General features: G+C 51.6%; 1 protein-coding gene across 3 annotated transcripts in view; it reads right to left on the minus strand.

Moving 5' to 3' along the window:
- The window catches only part of NECTIN1 (nectin cell adhesion molecule 1), a 102,868-nt gene that overhangs the window by 31,567 nt on the left and 47,219 nt on the right, over positions 1–24,082 (minus strand). For 2 of the 3 annotated variants that reach the window (XM_063178340.1, XM_063178342.1), the window contains exons 2-5: positions 22,336–22,686; positions 20,891–21,193; positions 20,139–20,256; positions 18,247–18,398 (exon numbers count right to left, since the gene is read on the minus strand). In XM_063178340.1, coding sequence (XP_063034410.1) covers positions 18,247–18,398; positions 20,139–20,256; positions 20,891–21,193; positions 22,336–22,686 — 924 coding nt within the window. Of the gene's footprint in view, positions 1–8,339; positions 9,064–18,246; positions 18,399–20,138; positions 20,257–20,890; positions 21,194–22,335; positions 22,687–24,082 lie in introns of those variants that run through there. The other variant, XM_063178341.1, reaches the window with a different exon arrangement.

A 24,082-nucleotide genomic window follows, 5' to 3' on the forward strand; every position in this document is an offset into this window, starting at 1 on the left:
CTGGCCTTCCCCACCTCCAGTGTTTTTCTGCTTGGTTCCAAAGAAAACCAATCTTTGGGCTCTCCTGCAGCCCCTTTTGGGCCCTCCTGCAGATCTGTGCCTTGGAGAAGGGATCCAAGCCATGCTTTTGTCCATCAGGCGCTGCTGGCGCTCCCACCCCCAGTGTGTTTCTGCTTGGTTCCAAGGAAACCCAATCCTTGTGGGCTCTGCCTGGGGGGCTGCTCCTGCTGCCTGCAGCCCTCTGCAACTCGAGCTGCCGAGGAGAGGCCCCGGGCTGTGGCTTTTATCCATCAGCGCTGAGCTCCTCAGGCCTGGCCTGGGAAAGCAGAGCAGCATTTCCCAGGGGCTCATCCCAGCCCCTCCTGTCCTTCTTCCCATCTCAGCCCCAGCTCTGCAGGGCTCCTTCTGTTCCTCCCCATCCCCAGAGGAGGCTGAGGCAGCTGCTGGGAGCCGGTTCTGTAGGAGCTGTGGTCGCTCCTGAAGGAAAGCTGCTCCTCCAGCAGGTGCCATGGCTAATGGGGCAAAATGAGAGGGGTGGAAAATGGGGGGAGAGATACACAAAGCCCAAGTCCCCTTGGTCACCTTGGAGCCTGTTTCTTCCTCCTTTTCCAGAAGGAAAGCATTCCCAGGGCCCTCTAATCCCTCCCAAAGCAGGTGCCATGGCTAAGGGGGCAAAATGAGAGGGGGAAAATGGGGGGAGAGAAAGACACAGCTCAGAGAGTGGTCACAAGTCCCCTTGTCCACCTTGGAGCCTGTTTTTTCCTCCTTTTCCACAAGGAAAGTATTCCCAGGGCTGTCTCTAATCCCTCCCAAAGCACAGTGGCTGAGCTCTGGCTCTGTTTGCAGAATTTTGGGGGGTTCTCCTGCCAGGCTGCACTCAGGTCACCAGTCCCAGGGACCAAACCACTCCTCCCCACCCTATTTTTGCCCTCTCCCTCCAGCTCCAACCCCAATTTGGGTCAGATCCCTCTCCCTCTGTGCTGGGCTTGGGCTCAGGTTTAGGTCCAGGCCTGCAGCACATCACCCACATGCTGAGGCTGGGTGCAAAAAGCCCTTCCCAGGGAGCATCCCACTGTCCCAGAGGATGGCACAGGAGCTGCTGATAGCAGTGCAAGGACAGCAGAAATGTTCCCTCTGATCTGCTGCCCGCCTTGTCTCTCCCTCCCTGGCCAAAGCTTGGCCTTGAGCTTTGGGAACAAGGTTTCCTTTGGGAACAAGGATCTTTGGGAACAAGGTTTTCTTTGCAGCCTCCTGTCACACAAAGTGTCCTTCCCAAAGCAGGGACATGGGGATAGTGATGCCTAAAGTTTCAGCTTTTCTATTTTTTCAGTTTCTGTGCTTCTTTACTGTGTGGGTCTGAGTTCACATCAGGGGATGCTGAGCTCTGTGCACAGAGCATGGAGACAAAACAATTCCTGCTCCAGCTGGGCACCAAGGACAAATGATCCAAATCTCAGCCCAGGAGCACAAACACCGTGGGCTGGAGAGAGAAAAACAAGCAGGGTGGGACTGCCTGGGCTAAAGCTGGGATGGGACAATGAACTGCAAGGTGCAAATGGAGCAGAACTGATCCCAGGGAGAGACCCCGGGAGCAATCGTGCATTTTGGGGCCATTTTGGGTCATCTTGGGTTCATTTTGGGACCATTTGGGTTCATCTTGGGACCATTTTGGGTTTATATTGGGTTCATTTTGGGACCATTTGTGTTCATCTTGGGACCATTTTGGGTTTATCTTAGGTTCCTTTTGGGACCATTTGGGTTCACCTTGTGTTCATTTTGGGACCATTTTGGGTTCATCTTGGGTTAATTTTGTGGCTATTTTGGGTGCAGCCCTGGCTGGGCTCTTATGCTGCCCAAGATGCATCCATTGAGGCCTCCTAATAAATCCCTGCTTTATTCTTTAGCTCCATCCAGTCTCTGTTCCAGGCCAGCCTTCCCAAGGCATCAATATGCCCTGAGCTCCCCCTGAGCTCCCCCTGAGCTCCTCCTGAGCCTGCAGAGGCTTTTGAAGCCCCATTGCCATGGCAGGCACGTGTGGCTCTATAAACCATCCTCCAGTGTCTCTGCATCCTGGCCCTGTCACCAGCTCATTCCACATTTCTAGGGAAATATTGACATTTTTCCAATAGCCTGTCCCGTCTGCTGCAGCCAGCAGTGAGAACTTCCTCACCACAGACACCCATCCTAACTTCTCACAGATTTTCCGATGGATTTTTCTGCCCTGTGTTTTTCTAGCCGTCTATTTTTAAGCTCAGGTTAGCTTTGGGCCTCAGCCAAGGAATTTCACTGTTTACATCAACAAAGGGAAGCTCTCCCAGCCTCCTTTAGCCTGCACTGGATCTGCTGTCCAGGAATTCCACACAAAACCACCGTGGTTTGCAAACCCAGTCATTCCCAGCCACCTCCTCCAGCCCATTGCTGGAGATCTCTGAACCCTTCACCCTCAGCAACTCCCCTTCCAAAATACAAATGCAAATAATTGGAATTTCCAAAAAAACACTGCAAATCCTGGGATATTTCCATCCCAAATAATTGGAAAACCATGAGTCCCCTCACAGCTTCCACTCCCACTGAATGCACAACGACGCAGCCACAGATGTCCCAGAAAGAAGGAGAAGATATCTTTTTTTAAAATTCTTTATTTATAAAAAAGTACATTTTTTTTTCCACAGCTCAGCCACTATTGGTTTTTTTTTATACAAGTAAAAGGAAGGGTGATGCAACACCCCACCCACACAAATTATAACCATGAAAATATCCCCCCCTCCGCAACCCAGGACTCAAAATGAACAAATTACAAAGGATGGAAAACAAAACAAAACAAAACAAAAAACAAAACAAAAATCTTAAAAAAAAAAAAAAAGAAAACAAAAACCCAGAAAAAAACCCCAAACCGAAATCATGAAAGTCCATTACATTATTATTATTATTATTTTTATTTTTTATTTTTTACAAAAGCACAACACAGATTACAAAATAAAAAAGAAAAAAATAAAAGAAAAAAAAAAGTGGGGTTGGGGTTGTTTGTTTGTCTGTCTGCAGTTTGAATTCCACAATGATCATTACAGCCAGAGGACGAAGAAAAAGAGAGATAAAACCACTGGAGCTGAGGAATCATGTTTTAAAAAAAGAGAAAGGCCAAAGAAAAGAAAATCCAGACCCTCAAGGAGAGCCCCTCCACCAAGAGCAGAGGATCTGACCCCGTGTGCTCCTCGCTTTCACCCAGGGAAAATCCCCAGTCCCAAATCCAAGCTCAGCTTTAGGCTTGGTTTTGTCTTTCCTTCCCTCTGATGGGCTGAGCCCCCCTGCTCTCCCCCAGCCCCTCTGCCCTTGGCCCCGCTCTGGGTGAGGTTGGGATGGATGGGAAGGACCCAGAACCTTCCCACCCTCCAAGGGGAATCCTCCAAGGGTTCCCCTCTCACCCCAGGGAAAAGCCCAAAGTGGCAGCAGATTCCCTTGGGATGAAGGGGATGGAGAGAGTGCAGGGTGAGGGGCTGCTCCACACCTCAGCAGTAAAGAGCAGGCAGCGTGATGATGCTGGCAGTGTCCCCTGTCCCCACAGACCCCAAACTTCAGTGCTGCAACAGCAGAGCTGGAGGCAAAACTAAAAGTTTAAGTTTCTTTCTTTCTGGGTTTTAACCTGCTGGGATTAGCCCCATTTCCACCCTGGGAAGCTCAGAGCTTACAGGAATGACACAGCTGAGCCCCACAAGGGCAATGGGGTTTTTCCCTCCCCTTAATCTGCTCCCCAAACCCCAAAAATCTGTGTGTGTGTGTGCGTGTGTGAGCTTGTGCAGGGCAAGGAGCCAAGCAGAGCAGCAGCCCCGTGCCAATCACACTCCCTGCTCTGATTGCCTCGAGATCAATCTTTGGAGTCTCTCTCTCCCCAACCCTCCCTGATTTTTGCTGAACTGTTGTTGTGTTTCTTTTTGACTCAACATCAGGAAAATGGCTCCCTTTGTCCCTCATGTCTTTGCAGTCAATTTGGTGCAACCATCTCAAGTTTGTTGATTTATTTCATGAGGAAATCTTCAGGTTGTTTTTTTTTTTTCCCTGCTTGAATGAAAATGATTTAACAGGGGGAAAAAAAATAAATCAACAAACCTGGTAATTAAATAAGGGAAAAAAACATCACCAGGGTGAATTGCAATGAATAATCCTAGAGAAAAGCCCCAGCAGGGAAACAGCTGGGGTGGCTTTGTACATAAAGCACAGGCTCGTTGTGGGCTGTGACACAGCTCTGTTTGCTTGCACAGCTCCCTGAATTCACTCTGGGAATGAGATGGGGGATTGGCCCAAATTCACCTGAATTTTGGGTCACTGACCTCTCTCACTGCGCGCTCAGCCTCCCCACCCACCCTGAGGTACCACGGGATTTGTTATCCAGGATGAGGCTGGGAAAGGGAAAAGGGAAAAGGGAGAAGGGAAAAGGGAAAAGGGAGAAGGGAAAAGGGAGAAGGGAAAGGGAAAAGGGAGAAGGGAGAAGGGAAAAGGGAGAAGGGAAAAGGGAAAAGGGAAAGGGAAAAGGGGAAAAAAAGGGAGAAGGGAAAAGCACCAGGCTGATGTGTCTGTTCCTGGCCAGGAATCCCTGCCAGGAGAGGGGATGAGGCACTGACCCCAGCCCCAGCAGGGTGAAGGCATTCCCCAGGCAGAACCCCAACCCAGGGGGGCCACACCAGTTTGGGACTGGTGTGAAATGGGACATTTCCTGCCCAGCAGCAGCTCCCTAGCACCAGATGGAGAGGACAGCTTCCCTGTCCCAGCTGGGAGCTCCCACTCACTCCTTTGCAGGTCCCAGGGGCATTTTCCAGCTCCTGAGCACCTCTGATGGAAGGGGGGTGGGAGAAGCAGGGGATTTTTCGCTTGAGGGTCCCACAGAGGTGGCCCAGCTCATGTGTGGCACTCCAGGCTGGCAGAATCTGCCCTCTGAGGGACATTGGGGCACAAAGGGACAGGTGACACCATCAGCAGAGCACAGAGCAGCCCAGGCTGGCCCTGCACAGCCCCAGCCCATTCCCTCCCTGCAGGATGCACGTGGTTCTTCACTTTGGCCTCTGCCCTGAGCTCACCCCTGCACTCAGGTGGGAGCAGGGATCACTTTCTGCTTGATGATGCTGGAAAAACTCATCTAATTCCCTCCAAGGGTCCCCTCAGAGCAATTTAACCCAGAGAAGGCAGTGATGCTATTACTGGACCAAAAACAGCTCTCAGATGAAGCATCAATCTGATTTTCTGCCCCCACACTTCTTTCCTCTTCCACCTTGCTATGGATTAATGGCTAATCACTCGGCTAATTACCCCCCCAAGAGTCTCCTGGCCATCTAGCTGACCTTGCAAGGGACAGCAAGAAGCAAATGACAGCACAGAGGTGGCATTTCTCCATGGCTGTGGTGATAATTGCACCAGGGGAGCAATGCTGAGGAGCTCAAGGATGAGAGAAACGCAGCACTGAGCCTTGAACTCGCAGGGTGCCTCGCTGCTGTGCCAGGCAACGCTGTCTAAGGATCTTCCACTGCAGCTTCTGGATGAAAAATGAACATCTGACCCCTTTTCTGAACCACTCTGAGCAGGTAAGTGGCTGAGCTAAGTCCTAAATTTAGGCTGATGCAAAAAGGGCAGGGAGAAGTGCTGCAGGAGGAAGGGAATGGTGTACAGGATCTGGCTTGGAAATCCCACATTGCTCCACTGTCTCCTTCCCTTTCCCTGGCCCCCACTGGGGTTCTGAGCCCTCACTCAGTGGACAGTGTGGGAATGGGCAATAAATAATCCAAGGAGGCTGCAGCTCCAAAAATGGCACCTTCAAAGGCAAACTAATAACCCCCAAAGCAGATTTCTTATGGTTCTTTTGCTCATCCCTGAATTTGGGAGCAGCCCTGACCTCTCCCAGCCCTCATGTCAGCCTTGGCACCTTTGTTCTTTAGGACACAGAGCTGTGGGGTCAGCCTGGTGGGAATTGCCCAGACCTGAGCAGTGGCCTCAATGTGAAGAACCCCTGCTGGAACCTGCAGATTTTATATAAAAGATTGTTTTCTTGCAAAGCCACCCCCTCAGAGGGAAATCTGCAGGGCAGGCTCTGTGCCACTGATCTCACAGGTGCCTGCTGGTGCCTGCACAGAGCCTGGTGTGGCACTGTCACCATCCTGTCCCCAGGGGCTCAGATCTGAAGGATTATTCACTCCAGAGTTGGACTTCGCTGGGAATTCTCCCTGCACCACACACTGAGCCAGATTACAGCTCTCCCTCTGGGGGAATCAAAGCCCTGTGTGCGCTGCTCTCCCAAGGCACTGGAGGGAAGTCATTCCCATCCCTAATCATCACTAATCAGAGCTTTGGAGAGATGTTAAGAGGTTTTTATTCCCTTTATTGGGGGCTTTCCTGCTAGCAGGGTGCTCCTGGTGGCAGCGGGGTGATTCAGCCTGAGGGATCCTGAGGGAATCTGTGCCTGCCCTGATCTGAGAGGACACAGAGCAGCCTTCCTGTGGCATGTGGCTGTCCAGGGAATCTCTGCATGCCCTGGATCTCAAAGGACACAGAGCAGCCTTCCTGTGGCATGTGGCTGTCCAGGGAATCTCTGCATGCCCTGGATCTCAAAGGACACAGAGCAGCCTTCCTGTGGCATGTGGCTGTGGTGCCAGGAGCCAGGAAGCCTGAGGGGGCTGGCAGGAACAGCAGAGAGATTACAGCCCTACAATTGGATTGCCCACTGCCCTACCCCACTAATGCAATCAGGGCACGCTGGGGAGGGCTCAGGCTGTGGTCTGCAGCGAGCACCTCACAGGAAAGGAAAGCTTTGGAGGCTGCCTGGATCAGAGATCTGACCTTGACTCATCTGTGTGGGTCTGCCTCTCCAGCCTCCTCCCTTTCTGCAGCAGGATAACTGCTGTGGAACAAAACCCAGCGGGTAAGGCAGCAGGAGAATTAGTCCTGCTATTTTTAGATGTGCATGATAATACAGCTCAGAAAACTGGGGATTTCTTTTCAAACAAAAGATTTATTTATACATGGAATTAAAAAAAAAAAAAAATATAACCCACAAGAAGAAAAATAAGCCCCAACCCAATGAATCTAATTTGGAGATGGTCGGTGTGAGACAGAGAGCCCTGAAGTCTGGAATCCCATTTATTCACAGAGCAGAGATAGCAGCAATCCAAACCCCCCCAGCACAACGGCGTGGCTCAAGGCAAGGAGGGAAAGATCAATACCCTAGGCTCAATCCCTCCTACCCTGTCTGCCAAGGCTGTGCTCAGGAGAGGGATGTGAGATTGGAAAAGTGGCAATCAATGCCACCTATGTGGTGCAGCCACGGGCTGGGGTTGTTGCTAGGGGAGAGAGAGAGAGAGAGGGAGGGAGGGGAGCACCCCCGTGCTCTGACCGAAATAAAAAATAAAGTGTAAACACATGACAATTAAGTCTTAGTGGTATAATAAAATAAACCTCAGGGGCTGGTCCTGCCCTGCCTGGGTGTGCAGAGCATGGCTGAAGGCAGTGAATGTGTGGAAGCAAAGTGTCCTCAGTTGGTCCCTTCCCCAGGGGATGTGGGTGCCCCAGTGAACTGCTCTGTGGCTGGTACCAGCAATGACAACAGCAACAAGAACAAAAAGAGCCAGCCTTTCTCTGAGCCATCACGGGGGGAAAAGTGTCAGCAATAAATACTCCTTTTCTTTCGTTTAAAAGAACACTCAAACAAAGACAGAGAAATGAAAAGCCAGGCGATAATAAATCGTAGGAGGAAAATGGCAGTTTTGTTTCCCTGCTCTGCTATCAGCCCCTACACCTGGGGTTTGGTCTAGGGCGTTTTTTTCCCCCTTTCTCCTCATTTTCCTTTTATTGAGTCATTAAAAACTGAGTGTGGTTCTCTCCAGGTGTGCAGCAGGCAATGGGAATGTCACCCAGACCCCACCAAAAACAACAAAAAAAAAGTGATTAGGGGAAAAAAAACCCAAAATCCATTCACCTGATAATGGCACCTATGTTTCCATTGCCATAAAACTCTCCTGGCTCTGTCCTACGGACAGCCCACCTGCCCCCCTCCCAAGGTTAAAAAACAAACAAAGAAGACAACATACAAACAAATTTCCAGTGTTTCAGGGGAGGTGGGAGCGGGAGGAGGAAGCCTCGGGGAGGGAAGGGCACTCTGAGACATGAAGACACAAACAGAGTGTAATATACAGGCTGGGCAACAGTCGTTAAAGCAAAGAGTAACACCTAAGCCACCGACCAATACAAACACCACAGAAGGGGACGAAAGTCGTCGAAGAGAGAAATTAAAAAAGCCAAAAACCAAAACCGAGAGAAAATAATTACCCGACCTCCCGCCCGCCCTCCCGCACGAGCCCCGCCCCCCCTCCCCAAAAAATGATCCGTAAGCAAAGCCACCCTCCCTCCCCGCTGGCCCCCAGCATCCAAAAAGTCTGTGCGGGGCCGGGGCGTGCGCGGGAGGGATGCAGGGGAGGGAGGGCATCGTTGGTGAGCGTTGGTGAGTGTGTGTGAGCGTGTGTGAGTGTAGCAGAGGGGCGTGGAGCTACACGTACCACTCCTTTTTGGAAATAAAAGAGCCGTCGGTCTGCGACACCATGTTGTCGGCCAGGTCGAGCTGCTCGGGGTCGTACTGGAAGCCGAGTGTCCTCTCGTCGTAAGGTTCGGGGTGGGCCTCGCCCTCGTCCACGGTGAAGTAAGGCCTCTTGGCATCCTCCTCGTAGGCTTTGGGGCCGCCCAGCTTGCGCTCTCCTCCGGCATCCTCGTCCTCGTCCTCGTAGGTGCTGCCGCCCAAGGGGCCCGGCTTCTTCTCGTCGTCCGAGTCGTCGGGGTACTGCAGGTTCTGGGCCATGGGGGGGTGGTGCTGTGGGATGCCAGCCTTGCTGTAGCCGTTGCCGTACACGTGCTTCTTTGTGCTGTAGTCACCCTTGAAGGTGTGACGCCGGCGCCGGAGTACCACAAAGAGCACCACGGCCACCAGCAGGACCAGCGAGACGCCTCCCACTATGCCCCCAATCACCGGTGTGGGGATGTTCGGCTGCACCATGGATTTGTGATCATCGATTGGAGACGGGGTGTAGGGAAATTCTGGGTAGGAAAAGACAGATGGAAGGGGGAACAGTGTCAAACCATGCGGAAACGCGCCCTCCCCTCCATGCTCTCATTGCCAGTTTGGGGCGGGGGGGTGAGGGGGTGGGAAGATGAGGGTAAGGAACAGGGAAGGGAAAAACTGGGGAAAGGGGAACAGGGGTGTCCTCAGCAAGGGGAAGGTGCCGTGCCAAGCTGGCCAAGCCTCATGCAGGAGCCCAGCAGGCTGGAAGCAGTGGTTTTACCCTCCCCAGCCCTCCTGGTGGCTCCTGGTGTGCTCACATCCCACCAGCCCCGAGTCGTGAGTCCGGACGCGCTCCGTTTGAGCAGCTGACAGAATTCCAGCTTCCCTGAGAGTGCTCCTGACAGGGAGCAAACCCCAAACCCCACCCGAGGGTGGGCATAGACAGGTGCCATGGTGAACCCACCAGCTCTGCACCCTCTCCTCACATCCCAGCCCAGATTAGAACCAAGGCAGCAGCACCTTGTGATCCCCCACCCACAGGTGCCCTGTGGCTGCTCAGAGCCCTGCTGGCTCCTGAGCCCTTGTGCTGACCCTGCAGCGTGAGGACACAGCCCTCCCACTGCTTCTTCCCCTTCCCTGGCCAGCACAGTGCCACTCCTCCTGCTAATCTTGCTCCTACCCTGACCTATTTAAAAATAAATAAATAAATAAATAACTCAAAAGGAGGCAGAGGAAAGAGATGAGAAAGCAGCTCTGTTCTCTTTCATGCGCTTTAACACCTACACTTTGGCACAGATAAAGTTTGAACCAGGACTTCAATCAACCTTCCTGGGCACAGGTACAGCCCCTGGCTGAGCTCAGAGCCTGTTGAACATCCGTGTCCAGCAGGCATCAAACACCACATGCTTGTCTCAGCCCTTCTCCTGCCTCCCAATTTAGGCAGCAGGTGCCCTGTTAATGCCCTGTGGCAGCCTTGTTTTTGCATATGAGGTCTCTCCCAGTGCTTTTCCCACCCCCAAGGCCTCTCTGCCAACCCTGGAACCTCCTGGCCTTCAGTTCTTCCCCCAGCAGCAAAGTCAGCATCCCTGAGCACAGCCAGGGTTGTGGGGGGCTCAGAGGCAGCAGATCCAAATGGATGAGAGGCAGTGACTGCTGCCACCCTCCTCCATTCCCTGCTGGCACAGCTTAGCCCAGTCACTGAGGGAGAGGGACAAAGGAGCTTCCCCTGAGTGCAGGCACTGCAACAGCTGCAGTTTTGGACAAGGGCACTGAATTCGAGCAATTGCTGGCCTGAGCCATAAATGTTTTAGGGTTTTTTTGTGCCTGGGAGATGATTAATTCCTGCCTTTCCTGAAACAAAAACCCAACAACAGCCTCTTGGTTTCTGCAGTGCCGACTTGCCTGGAGCAGAGCCTCCCAAGGCTGAACCCACACAGAGAGCAGCCCAGTGGGCAGAGTGGGCTGGGGGACAGATGGAGGGTCCCTGCTGCAGCCACAATGAGGAGCAGGATGCTGTGCAGGCAGGAGCCAGCATTTTTTCCCAAAGACAGCCTTAGAGAAGCAGCAAGGGCATGTCTTGCAGCACGGGGAGCTGGGGCTGGGCTGTGGAAAGCCAAAGCCACATGTTGCCTCAACAGAAGGCCTGTCCCAGCCAGCTGGTTAATGCAGATCCTCTCTGCAGGGACACCAGGGACAGTCACGTCCATCCCCTCATGGTCCTGCCTGCTGAGGGCTCAGCTTCAACCACAAACACCCACACTGCTCCCTCTGCCCCTAGCAAACCTCAGAGATCCCTCTGCCCCCAGCTCTGAGCACAGATATGAGAGGAGAAGGCTGTGCCTGATTCCTAAAGGAGCTTGGCCCACTTTCCTGTTAAAAGCCTCATTGACAGCCCAGGTTGGATGCATGCAGAGAAAAGGGGGGATGTTTTCCTACCTTTCTCAGGAGATTTTTATTTTTTCCCTGCCTTTTGTGCTGCCCACCCCTGATATAGCACTCGCCACCTCCGTGGCACTGCCAACACTGTGGACACGAGCAGGAACACATCCATCCATCCATCCATCCATCCATCCATCCATCCATCCATCCATCCATCCATCCATCCATCCATCCATCCATCCATTTTTCACCCATCCATTTTTCATCCATCCATCCATCCATCCATCCATCCATCCATCCATCCATCCATCCATCCATCCATCCATCCATCCATCCATCCATCCCTGGTGGATTTCACACATTCCTCAAGCCAGGATCTATTTTCTCCCCTCATCTCATCCCCACTCTCCATTCCCATGCCAGAAAAAACAAACCCAGACTGTGGGCAGGGAGAAAGAAAGAAAGAAAGAAGGAAAACAGAGGGAAGATCAAATCACCCCCTGATCACCCACAGAGCTCCTCCCTCCTCATCCTCCCTCCAGCCCCGGGCCAAGGGGGGCTCTGGGGGTCCCTGGGGTGGGTCAGTGTTGGGAGACGAGGGGGTCTGGCCCCTCCAGAGCCCAGCACTGCCACTGGATGGCGGCACAGACCCGTGCTGGCTCCACAACAGGGTGGACCCTGCCCCGCTCCCGGGCAGGAAGGAGGGGCTGTGCCCTGGGACAGGTGGTGAGCGGGCACCAGCGTGTCACCTGTCCCCGCATCCAGATCCATTCATCGCCAGGATCTCCACCAATCCCACAAATTGGGATCCCGCCTCGTTTCAAACAGAGCAACACCAAGGGGAGAGGGGGAAGTGTGGGAAAAGGAATCCCCTTTTTTTGTGTCCGAGGGGGGAGCGTGAAATTTCTGGAACCCTGAGCGTGCTCGGGGGCCCCATGTGAAAAATCCATTAGGAAGAGTCTGGAGAGAATTAAAGCCCCTGTGAAAAGCAGCCTGGAGAAACAGGAGACAGTGGAGCCGAGGGAGGGGGAACAAGCCAGGCTTTAATGCCAGCATGAAAAGCCTCCCTCCCCCTGCCACCCCCCAGCCCTTATAAAAAGAGGGAGTGCTGTATGAATAGGAATTAAAGCAGCAACACTATCTGCCCGTGCCCAGCTCTGCCAGCTGTTGCATTCAGCCCAGCTTCCTGTCCCTGTGCCAGCAGCCAGACCTTGGGGACAGCAGCTGGGAGAGCAGGCAGAGAGACAGGAGCTCACCCCGGGCTCAGCCTGGCACCTGGCCCAGCCCACAGGTTGCCTTTGATCCCTCTGCGAGGCTTCAGGCATCTCCTGCCCTCTTCCTGCAGCAGCCCAGGGCTGAACAGTGAGGCCACAAACTTCCCCAAACCTTCCCCATCACAAGAGTGGCTTCAAAAGTAGAGGTTTGAAAGAATCTCATCTTTCTCTTAAAGCTGTTTTTCAATAAAAATGAGGCGCATGCAAATCATCACACCTGTCCATCAATCCTTTATCTGCTGCTTTTTTCAACCTGCTGGCCAATTTTAGTGCTGTGTGACAGAAGGAGCTGAAATTATCAGAAAGCTCCTGGAGACGGCTGGAGTGGGATCCTTGCTAGAGGTGGGAGCCAAACCTCATTAGACATCAGAGAACCCAGAGGGACAGGAGGCTGCTCCCAGGAGCAGGAAGGGCCCAGATCAGAAAAAGGGTATTTTTAGACACCCAGTAATTCTTCTGTGATATGCAGATCCACTGGAAATCAGCTTTCAAAAGCTCTTCTGCTCATCTGCTGGGATATTTTAAAAGACTGCTTCCTGTGGACATGTTTTTCCTTTAAGCCCCATTACCCTCCTTTTCCCCTCAATCCTAAGGAGCTAGGGAAAAGCTAGCACCAGCCCAAATTCTCCCTGTAGCCACGGGCACTGAAGAAAATGTCATTTTCACTGAAAAAAATGTCCAAGAAAATGGATATTTGTCCATTCCATGAGGAATTATCTGCTGGACATGTGTCAGCCCAAGCTCTTCCAGAGGAAGACTCTGGGTTTCCTTTTGCTTTGGAAAACCAAACAAACGTGAACAGCAACTCCAGGGAGGAACAGGACCTGAATTCCAACGTATTCGTGGGGCTCCCCAGTTCCCAGATGGCCTCAGCAAACACAGAAATGACCCTGCAGGGTTTGCTCAGGAGCCAGATTGCTGATGGCAAACTTTCCCTGCCGGAACGGCCCACGCCAAATTATCCCAGGACTTTGCTCGTGTGTTGAGTTATGTACACGAGGCAAGATAAGGAGAAAACTCGGGACAAAGCTGCAATTTGAGAAGCCCGGAGCACTGCTGACCTCCTCCCTCCCCCCTGCGCCTCTGCCATGTCCATCTCCAGCTTTCCAAGCTTTCCCCTCCCTCCCAGGGGTTCCTGCAGGGCGGGAGGGGACGGAACAACCACTGGCAGCTAATCCAGCAGTGCAGCAGCTGCCCCCGGCCTTTCAGAGTGTGACAGCTCTCGGGCCAGATGCCAAACGTGTCTTAGGCTTTAATCTCTCTCTCAGGTCACCTATCCCCTGTCAGTCAGGCCCTGCTCCGGTGTGGGCAGCTGGCACAGATGCCACCAGACAGGATGCACAGCCACTCTGCAGGATTAGCATCAGCCAGACCCCCCCTCCCTGGGGCTTGCTCCCCCCGGCCCCACATCCTCCCACCGAAATCTGCCTGCCTTTGGGAGCACCTGCTGCAGGAACTGGCGTTTAGGGCTTCCCAGAAAGGGCTTTTCCCAGCCAGTGCTGTGTGGCAGCAGCTCCAGAGAGCCCCAGGGCTGTTTGCAGTGACCTTGCTGGGACGAGAGCGCTGCTGGTGTGTAAATAACTCCCTGCTGGGAGCCAAGCAGGGGGGGTCAGCAACCCCTGCCAGCTTTTCCTCCCCCCCAGCCTGTAGCACATCCAAGGCCAGACTGCAGAGCTGCTGGCACAGGCTCTCCCTGCTGCCCCAGCTCTGTGAGTCTCCTTCAAAGGTCTATTTGGCTTTTTTTTTCCCCAGGTCCATTTGCCATTTTTTTCCCTTTCTCCTTGTGCTTCCTCTAGCTGGAGCCAGTGCACAAATGGGTGAATGTTTCCTGCATGGGGGCAGGGTGTGTCCATGCTCTGCTGCACCCAGAAAAGCCCATGTTCATGAATTCATGGACATTTCCACGTGCAAATGTTCTATTCCTGCCCTGTGCAGGAATTCCCATTTCCCAAAATTCCCATTTTCATCCTGCCCCGTGCACGCAGCTTTGGGAAAACCATTTCCATGGGCAGGCTGAAAATTGGGAGTCTCAGGTGGGAATATCCATGGGCAGGATGAAAATGGGATCACACAGGTGTGAATATCCATGGTGTGAATGTCCATTGGGGTCACACACATTTGAATGTCCATGGCCAGGATACAGATTAGCATCACACAGGTGAATATCCATGGCTGGGATGCACATTGGGATCACACAGGTGAATATCCATGGCCAGGATGCAGATTGGGATGAGACAGGTGAATATTCATGGCCAGGATGGGATCACACAGGTGAATGTCCATAACCAGGACACAAATGGGATCACACAGGTGTGAATGTCCATAAGCAGGATAAAAATGGGATCACATAGGTGGGAATGTCCATTGGGGTCACACACACATGAATGTCCACAGGCAGGATGAAAATGGGATCACACAGGTGTGAATATCCATGGTGTGAATGTCCATTGGGGTCACACACATTTGAATGTCCATGGCCAGGATGCAGATTGGGAACACACAGGTGAATATCCATGGCCAGGATGCAGATTGGGATGAGACAGGTGAATGTCCATGGCCAGGATGGGATCACACAGGTGAATGTCCATAACCAGGACACAAATGGGATCACACAGGTGAATATCCATGGCCAGGATGCAGATTAGGATCACACAGGTGAATGTCCATGGCCAGGATGCAGATTTGGATCACACAGGTGAATATCCATGGCCAGTTCTCTGTCCAGGACCACCACACATGTGCAGTCCATAAGCTCAGCCTTTTACTCTGTCACCCACTACCTGTAATAAATAGTTACATGTCACACTACATGGCTTGCCTGCGACTGACAAAGGTCCTGCAAGGCAGGAGAAGCTATTAGGGGAACAGATTGCTGGAATAAAATATTAAATTTCCACTTATCAATCTCTTTAATGCGCCATAACTCTCCGAGAAGCATTCAGCCTTCTCCCTCTGAACAAATTGCCCTCCCCATCAGGGGGCTGGACCAGCCCTGCATTTTCCTCTCTGGGGCCTGGAGGGAAGATTTTGGGTGGCATAAGGGGGTAGAACAGGGAGACAGAAAGGGGAAAAGCTGCTGCACGCTTTTCTCTGCATCAGCCTTCTGTGTTGTTTTTTTTTTCCTCCCAAGGCTGGCTGCTCACTAGATTGAACTCCATTTATTGCATGCAGCTCTTGAAAGAGGTTTCGTGGTCCACTGACAATCCCTAAATTGCCTGCAAGACCCAAACAAATGTACCTGTAATAGCTGAGTGAGGAGGGTGAGCCCTCCCCAGCACCGGCCTAATCGCTCCTCAGGGAGAGCTGGATAAACATATTCAGATCCCATGAATTATTAAAGGATTTTTTTTTTTTTTATTATGTGGTGCAGGCCTGGCCTGTGGGGTTGGCTGTTAATCCCTCCTCACAGGGCAGCTGTGGGTGTGCCCTTCATTCTCTCTCATTTAACCTCATCCCCACAGCCAGGACCTTTGGGAACCAGCTGAGATTAGAGGCAGGCAGACACGGCACAACCCCAAAAATCCTGCCAGCCCTGTGCTGGTGGAGCCTGAGAACAATGCTCTTTTCCAGTCCTTTATAAAAACACCAGGAAAAGAGACAATTCCAAATTCCAGAGGGGGAAGCCACAGCCCCTCGTGTCTGGAGGAGCCTGTGCAGGCGAGCTGGTGCAGCCACCTTCAGTGCCACTGTGGTGCTGAGACACATCAAAAACGGGCAGGAAACACAAAGAGAGGGCTGTGCCTCGTGCCCTGACACCCCAAATGATACGGGGTGGCTGGACAGGCAGAATTGTGGAGGCCGGGAGGGGCTTCTCCTAAATTACACCCTACCCTGGACTTTACTAGCAGCAATTCAAGCTGCAACAAGAATAACAGCAAGAAATGGACACAGAGGCTATGGAGGGATGGAAAGTGAGAGCCTCTCACTCTCAAAGTCTCTTTCATTCCCTACTCCACTTCCTTCTCTCTATCTGGGGCTGACCTTGGAGGTTTTTAAGCTCTGCTCACTGTTTCAAACATGCCCCAAGGTTGTGGACGCTGTGTGGGATGGATTTCTGCTGCCAAAGGGAGTCAGCTCAGCTTGAACCAAGCACTGCCCCAGGAACACCGAGGTGACAACTCCCCAGCAGCTGATTTTGGCCATGACCTTGCCCTGGTTTTGGGTGGTTGGGCAGGGCTGGGCACAAAGGGCTTTGTTCTCCCAGTGCCTTTCCCTGGCACAAGAAACAGCCCCCGGAGAAATGGCTGTACCAGAACACTTCAGCAGGCAGGGATCCAGGACAGGAGGTGTGAATGAAAGGCCTGCTCCAGTGATAAAGATCATAAACAAATACCGGGTAATTAGCATCTAATTAGCACATCCCACCCATTGACCTCCAAGCACTTGGATAGAGGAAGCTTAGCCTGGTTTGCCCAAGTTAGAGAGGGGAGCTGAGGTGCCAAACACGGAGTTATTGCTAATTTTAGCTGCCCCAGACTCAGCTCTGTGCTTGCTCAGCATTTACCAGCAGAGAAACTGGTGCAGGGGCTGGGGTTTCATCACCCTCAGGTCAGGCAACTCCCAAGGTTTGGGGTGGCAGGAGAGGCTCTGAGTTCCTTGGGCTGGGCAGAGCAAGAGGTCACAGCCCTGGGAGGCTGTCCTGTGCTCCCCGTGCCTTGGAAGCACCCAGTGCACCTCATTCACCTCACTGCCCATCCTGTCCGGGCTGTTTGCAGCCCAGAGCTCGCTGCAGTGTGGCTGTGCCCCACCTCACTGCTCCAAGAAGCACTTCCAGCCATCCTGAGTCACTGCCTGATAACCCAAATGGCTCCTTTTGCCCCAAAGGAATGGGATAATTGTCCCTTTCCTGCTCTCGAAACACCCACAGCCACTTTTCCCCCTCGGTGATGTCTCACAATGTCACTCTGACTTTCAGAAATCAGGTTACTGCCATATGTTATTTCTTCTCTCGAAGCTGTTTCCTGACATGACTTTCTCTCCCTGACGCTACCTCAGCTTGCCCACATCTTTCCCTCCCTCCTGTGGCCACAGTGCTTTGCAGGCCCTCAGATCCCTTCTGTCTCTGTGGCATCACAGCATCACTTCCCACTGCCTGCAGCCTGGGATGCTGCTCCTCCCTGGAGCCCAAGGCTCCTCCAGCACCCACAGGGATCCCTGGCAGGTGAGTGAATTCGCAGAGCAGCACTGCAAGGAGCTCAAATGAAGAATCATGAGAATTGCCCAACACCAGGAACACCAAACACCATCGTGGACAAGTGACTCATCCATCTCCTGCCTTTCTGGCAGTCCACATCCTCACCCTGCCCCTTGTTCTGATCAATATCTCCCTGACGTGCCTCTGCTGTTAGCATGTACAACAATCTCTCTGAACCCAAAGCAGAAGACGAGGGGGGAACAAACTGAATTGGTGTAGGAAAGAAAAAAGACCACGAGAGGAAAGGAGAAAATCCACAGCAAACCAGTGCAACACCAGCACAAAGCCAAGAACTCCACTGCCCCATTTCCCTCAGGAGATTCCCACCCTGAAAGAAGACTGTGACTGAGGAGATGGTGCTGTGGTACAGACACATTTTGTGAAAAACCTTTTCTTTAGGATTTTTTCTCCTGAGAAGCTGAGAGGCCTCAGGAACTAATGCAAACAATGATTATCTGCTGCTGTGGAATGCAACAGGTGGATCTGTGATTGGTCTCATGTGGTTGTTTCTAATTAATGACCAATCACAGTCCAGCTGTCCGGACTGTCTGTGCGAGACACAAACTTTTGTTATCATTTAATTCCTTTTCTATTCTTAGCTAGCTTTCTGATGAAATCCTTTCTTCTATTCTTTTAGTATAGTTTTAATATAATAGATATCATAAAATAATAAATCAAGCCCTCTGAAACATGGAGTCAGATCCTCATCTCTTCCCTCATCCTAAGAACACCATCACAGAACTGCTCACACCTTTGTGTCCCTCCCCACCTTGTTTTTTCCATGCTGCAGAGCAGCCCAGGTGCTCACACCTTTGTGTCCCTCCCCAGTTTGTTTTTTTCCATGTTGCAGAGCAGCCCAGGTGCTGTCCTACCTGTGACATTGACCTCCACCAGGCCCGAGCGTGTCCCGATGGCGTTGGTGGCCTCGCAGACGTAGGTGCCAGCCACGCTGTAGGACACGGGCCCTTTGAAGTAGATGGTGTTGTTCTGGATTTCCACACTCCCTGGCAGGGTCCCGTTTGGCCTGGCGGGGACAGAGACAATGGTTGACCCCACAGGTGACACCCAGAGGTGACAGCAACATTCTGGGTCTGTGCTTGCCCTTGGGCAGGTGGGGAAGCTGGAGGTGCTGGCTGGAAAATCCCCATTAATGTAGGCTGGAAAATCCCCATTAATGTAGGCATGAAAAGGACACAACCTGAGCTTGTTTTAAACCCAATTTCCTGCCCGTTTAACTCTCCTGATCAGCCAGGGTTAATTTCAAGCACAGCAGTGTTGATTTAGAGCCCTGCTCACGTCACAAAGTGTGAAACTGGAATAATGCAAAACTAAACCCGGAGATACAGAAAATAAATTGACAAAGGCAGAGGAAAAAAATAATTTAAAAAAAAAAAAGCCCCTGTGTGTTAGGAAAAGACACACATGGCCTGGTTATTCTTAATTACTGAAGCAAAGTAAAGTAATTACTCCTCTTAGGCAATTAAAAATTACTCAAGTAATTCCTTCCCCTCCTCCCAACCCAAATGTGCACATATTGTCAGCAATTTATAAGAAACAAAAGGGAATAACGGGGGTATAATTAGGATTGTAAAGCAGTGCCTAAATGCATGTATTCTGCATGTCTACATGTACACATATGTACAGAAAACAATTTTTCCAGCTGCATCAAGCCAACAATCCCAAAGCTGATGGAGAAACACCTTAACCATGGTCCTATAGAGCCCTGAACCTACAAAAACAAGAGCACAGGGTGCTCAAAGGGGTGGTGTGGGATTGCTGCCTCCTCTGACTGCTGCTCATCACCACCCAAATGGGAGGAGAGGAAGAGCACTGCTGGGTTTTACATTCCAGGCACAGAAATTGCCTCAAGTGGCATCTCTTCTGCTTTTGGGTGCGTTTTTGCCTCTGAGGCTTTCCTGGAAATGTTGTGAGGAGCCCAGAGAGCCCCTCAGAGTTTTAAGTCAGACTGGCAGAACCAACAGATGGAGAGAGCTGGGGATGGAGAACTAGGAAAAAAGGCAAGATAAACAATCCTCTTCAGACTTTCACTTTGAACAGTTTGATCTGGGAAGTGGAATGAGAGAGAATGTGCTCCTTGCAAAGCCATGTTGAGAGCCTCTCTCCTGATGACAAATGCCAGCTGAAAGGAAGAAAGGATCCATTTGATCTTCCTCTTTTAAAGCTACATGAGTGCTTACAGAGAAGAAAGAGCAGCAGGAGAACCACATCAGGTTGTATCAATTCCCACCTGACTGCCCAGACACCCCTCACTCACTTTTCAAGTTCCTTTAGTGTGCTCAGCCAAAAGCTGGAAACCTGAGGACAAGGAATTGTTGCGGTTTAATGCCAGTCACGTGAGGAGCTGATTCCAGGGGAAGGTTGTTCACACACACACACAAATTTTGTGTTATTTGTGCCTTTTCAAAGCAGGGAAATCCTGGGTTCTTTCCCAGCTCTGCTGCCGAGGCACTTGGTGGTTCTGGGCACGTGAATCACCTTGTCACATCTCAGCTGCCTCACGTCACCAGGGCAGAAAATGATCCCAGGGAGGTGAGAAAGGGGAATTTTCCCTGGATATTGAGGCTGCACTGAGCTGGCAGCCACCCCCCACCACAGGCACAGGCTGTACCTTGGGGTGACACCGCTGACACTAATGGGACTGGGCCCTAAGTGACCACAGGGTGAGTGAGGTGTCTGCAGAGACTCCTTGTCCCTGCTGGGAGGTGACATTTGCTGCTGGCAGCAGGGCTCTGGGGACACTTACAGCTTCCACTCATAGGTGTGAGCTGGGGGGTTGGCATCAGACTTGCAGATCAGCTTCACATCCTTGCGGTTCAGGAACCAGTTGCCATCAAAGCCCTCGATGGTGACTTCTGGCTCATCTGCAGGGGTGGGGGGAAAGGGAGGAGAGCAGGGGGGGAAAAGGAGAGAGGAAAGGGGAGGAAATGAGGTGGGAAGAGATGAGGGGCACGGTGGGAAAAGGAGAGAGATTAAAAGGAGATGAAAGGATTGTGGGAAAGGGGACAAAATGAAATAGGTAGAGGTAAGGGGGTAGGAGTGGGAGAAGGAAAGATTTCAAGGAGCGAAAGGTGATGGGACAAGTAATGTGGGAAAGGAAAGGGGAGAAAATGAGATAGGGAGAGATGAGGAGGCAGGAGTGGGAGAAGGAGAGAGAACACGAGGAGGGAAAGGTGATGGGACAAGGAATGTGGGAAAGGAAAGGGGAGAAGGTGAAATAAGAAGAGATGAGGCAGGAGTGGAGGAAGGAGAGAAACATGAGGAGGGAAAGATCATGGGAATGCAAAAGAGAGAGAGAAGGGGAGCAAAAGGGACACAGCAGAAGCAGAGGAAGAAGGAAGGAAAAAGAGAAAACCCACAATTATTCCAAAGGATCCTTTCAGTTCTCACTCTCAAAACCACAACCACAGCCCCTCCAGCAGCCCAACCCAAACCCCTCTTTCCCCAGAGCCCAGCCCTGAGCAGGGGGAGCCCTCCCAGCCGTGCCAGGCCCCTTACACTGCACGTTGAGGGTGATGCTGTCGGTGAACCTCTCCAGCTGGTAGTTGACCACGCACATGAGCTGCTGGCGGTGCGCCTCGCGGCTCGGCACCAGCCGGTACCGGCTGATCACCGTGATGGTGCCGTTGCTGTTCCGGATCTCCTGGAACTCCGCCTCCCCCTTCAGCTTCGTGTCCCAGGTGACGGTGCTGGGGGGTTTCCCGTTGGAGGAGGTGCAGGTGGCCACCAGGATCTTCTCTGTCCTGCCAGACTTGGCAATTAGAGGCCTCTTGGTGCCCTCCATCCAGTTGGTGGGTTTGGCTGTAGGGGAGTGCGGAAAGGAGGAGGAGGAGTGTCACAGACATGTTTTATGAAAAATCTTTTCTTTAGGATTTTTCCTCTTGAGAAGCTGAGAAGCTCCAGAAACAAAATGTAAACAATGGTTATCTGCTGCTGTAGAATGCAGCAGGTAGATCTTTGATTGGCTCATGTTAGTTGTTTCTAATTAATGACCAATCACAGTCAGCTAGCTCAGACTTTCTGTCCGAGACACAAGCTTTTGTCATCATTCTTTCTTTTCCTATTCTTAGCCAGCCTTCTGATGAAATCTTTCCTTCTATTCTTTTAGTATAGTTTTAATATAATATATATGATAAAATAATAAATCAAGCCTTCTGAAACATGGAGTCAGATCCTTGTCTCCTCCCTCATCCTAAGACCCCTGTGAACACGGTCAAAGAGGAAGAGGAGAAAAGGGTGCAAAGGGATGGTTAGAAAAGCAGTGCTGCTCTGTTTGCTACATCCCCAGAGCCGTCTAACACCACTGAGGCTGTGACAGGGCTTGTGGTGAGTCCAGAGTGTGTAAATTGCCAGCAATAATTCCCATATAGTAATCGCTTTATGGCAGTGCCTATGCACCTTGCACCATCTACCTGCATCATTTATGGGGAAACAATGGTGGAGGTGCCCTAAATGCACAGATATATGGAAAGCCCTTTCCTCCCAGAGGTTTTCATCCCTGTGTTAGAAAGGAACTGAAATTGGAGAGGAAACAACTCATGTAGACCTTGGGTGGGGTCTGTTCACTCACAGCCCTGAGCTCCAGGGACAAGCTCTGATTGAGTTTAGGATCAATCTGTTGTTTCTTCTCTCTTGACAGCCCCCGCTCATTAAAACTCACCACTCCCACAGGGCCCTGGTCACTGTTACTGCACCTACATTAGGAGTGTAGGTGGAGGGAAAAGGGGAATTGAGGCCTGGAAAAAGAAGAGGTCTGACAGCTCAGCTGTCTCAGAACCACCTGCTTTGTTCTCCCTGCTCTTCACCTCTTCCCAGTCAACATTAAAACATTCAAATCCATCCCAGCTACAATTCACACCCCAAATTCACCCCGAGCTCCCAGGATGTGAATCTCAGCTTCCTCCAGCTCTGTTGGACTGGAGGTTCACCCTGCAGAGCCTTACCCAGCACGGTGAGGTTCAGCTGCCCTTCCCGGTTGCCGGTGGGGAAGGTGGCAAACTCACAGATGTAAACGCCCTCATCGTCCAGCTCCAGCCGGGACAGCTGGATGGTGCCATCCTTGAAGGAAGGGTTGCGGAAAGTCACCCGCTCCTTGTAGGGGGACAGGATGGACACGCCCATGGCGGGGTTGTAGATGGCCACATTCTGCTTGGTGCCGTTGGTGGCCTTCTGCCACGTCACCTGCGTGATCTTCACGATGGGCAGCGGGTTGGTGAAGCTGCAGTGCAGCACCACGTCCGTGCCGATGAACCCCGAGACGGAGTCATTGACCAAGACGCTCTGAGCTTGCAGCCCTGCAATGAAATGGCAACTTGTGAGCGTTTGGGGGCTTCCCAGAAGCACTGTGGTTATTGGCATCAGGCTCAGGAATTTCTCTGTTTATTCCACTTGTTTCACAGAATTCACAGAATCACCAGGTTGGATGAGACCTTTGAGATCATCGAGTCCAACTCAGCCCCAACACTTCAACTAAACCCTGGCACCCAGTGCCACATCCAGGCTTTGTTAAACACACCCAGGGATGGTGACTCCACCACCTCCCTGGGCAGAACATTCCAGAACTTTATCACTCTTTCTATAAAAACATTTTTCCTAATATCCATCCAAAATTTCCCTTGGCACAACTTGAGGCTGCATCCTCTGGCTCTTCCCTCTGGCACAGCCACCTTTCAGGAGATGTAGAGAGTGATAAGGTCACTCCTGAGTCTCCTTTTCTCTAGGCTAAACAACTCCAGCTCCCTCAGTAGTTCCTCACAGGGCTTGTGTTTCTTATTGACATGGCTGATACAAGAGCAATTTGTGGCTACAGGCACCTTCTGCATCCACCTGCAGCCTCATTCTTGGTCATAAACATCTTCCTCCCACTATGACCAGCCCAGCTCATCATCATCACCCAAAGGCACAGGGCTGGATCAATAACACCTTCCTCCCTTTTGTCTTCAGCTCCGGGTGACACTGAGTCAGTTGTGGTAAATATGCAGGGCATGTGTGTCTGCAGGCATGTGAAAGCCCTGATGTTTATCAGCACAGCACATCCCAACATATGCTAACACACACTCAGACATCCATTTAATCCCATTGGAGCTGCAGCAGTAATTAAAGGAGCTGCAAAGACTCAGCCCTCATTTCTGGGCAGCAATAATTCCCATATGAGAACAATGTTAAGGCACTGCCTCTGCACCTTGCATGATCTCCCTGTATCATCCAGATCATTTCTGTGGCCTTTTTATAACCCCAGAAGTGGCTGAATTTAGGAACCTTCCACCCTGTTCTGTGGAAGGTGCTGGTGAGAAGTGGGAGCTGAAGTCCATGACAGCTCTTCTGTCTCAATTGATTCCTCCCCTGCCAGATGGAGAAAAGCATCTCCCACCAGACTGACCCTGAAATTCATCTTTGTTGCCACTGTGTCTTTTCCTAATCTGTGTGTTTAGAGATAATGCTCTGGTAATTATACAGCCAGTATTTGCATGATAAATACAACAGTGAGGCAAGGTGGGAAGAACGAGAAAAGCGGGTTTTGCTCCCAGCTTCTGGGAGAATCTGCAATTGGATGGATTTTGGAAGCTGGGCAGGAAAGGAAAGAAAGGGATAATAAAAAAAAAAAAAGATAGAGAACTCTTTCATGTTCTGCACAGAGTGAGAAACATGAAAGAATAATGGAACAGAGAGAGGGGCTGGGGAAAGAAAAAT

Source organism: Melospiza melodia, chromosome 29 (assembly GCF_035770615.1).
Source record: "Melospiza melodia melodia isolate bMelMel2 chromosome 29, bMelMel2.pri, whole genome shotgun sequence".
Classification (NCBI taxonomy): domain Eukaryota; kingdom Metazoa; phylum Chordata; class Aves; order Passeriformes; family Passerellidae; genus Melospiza; species Melospiza melodia.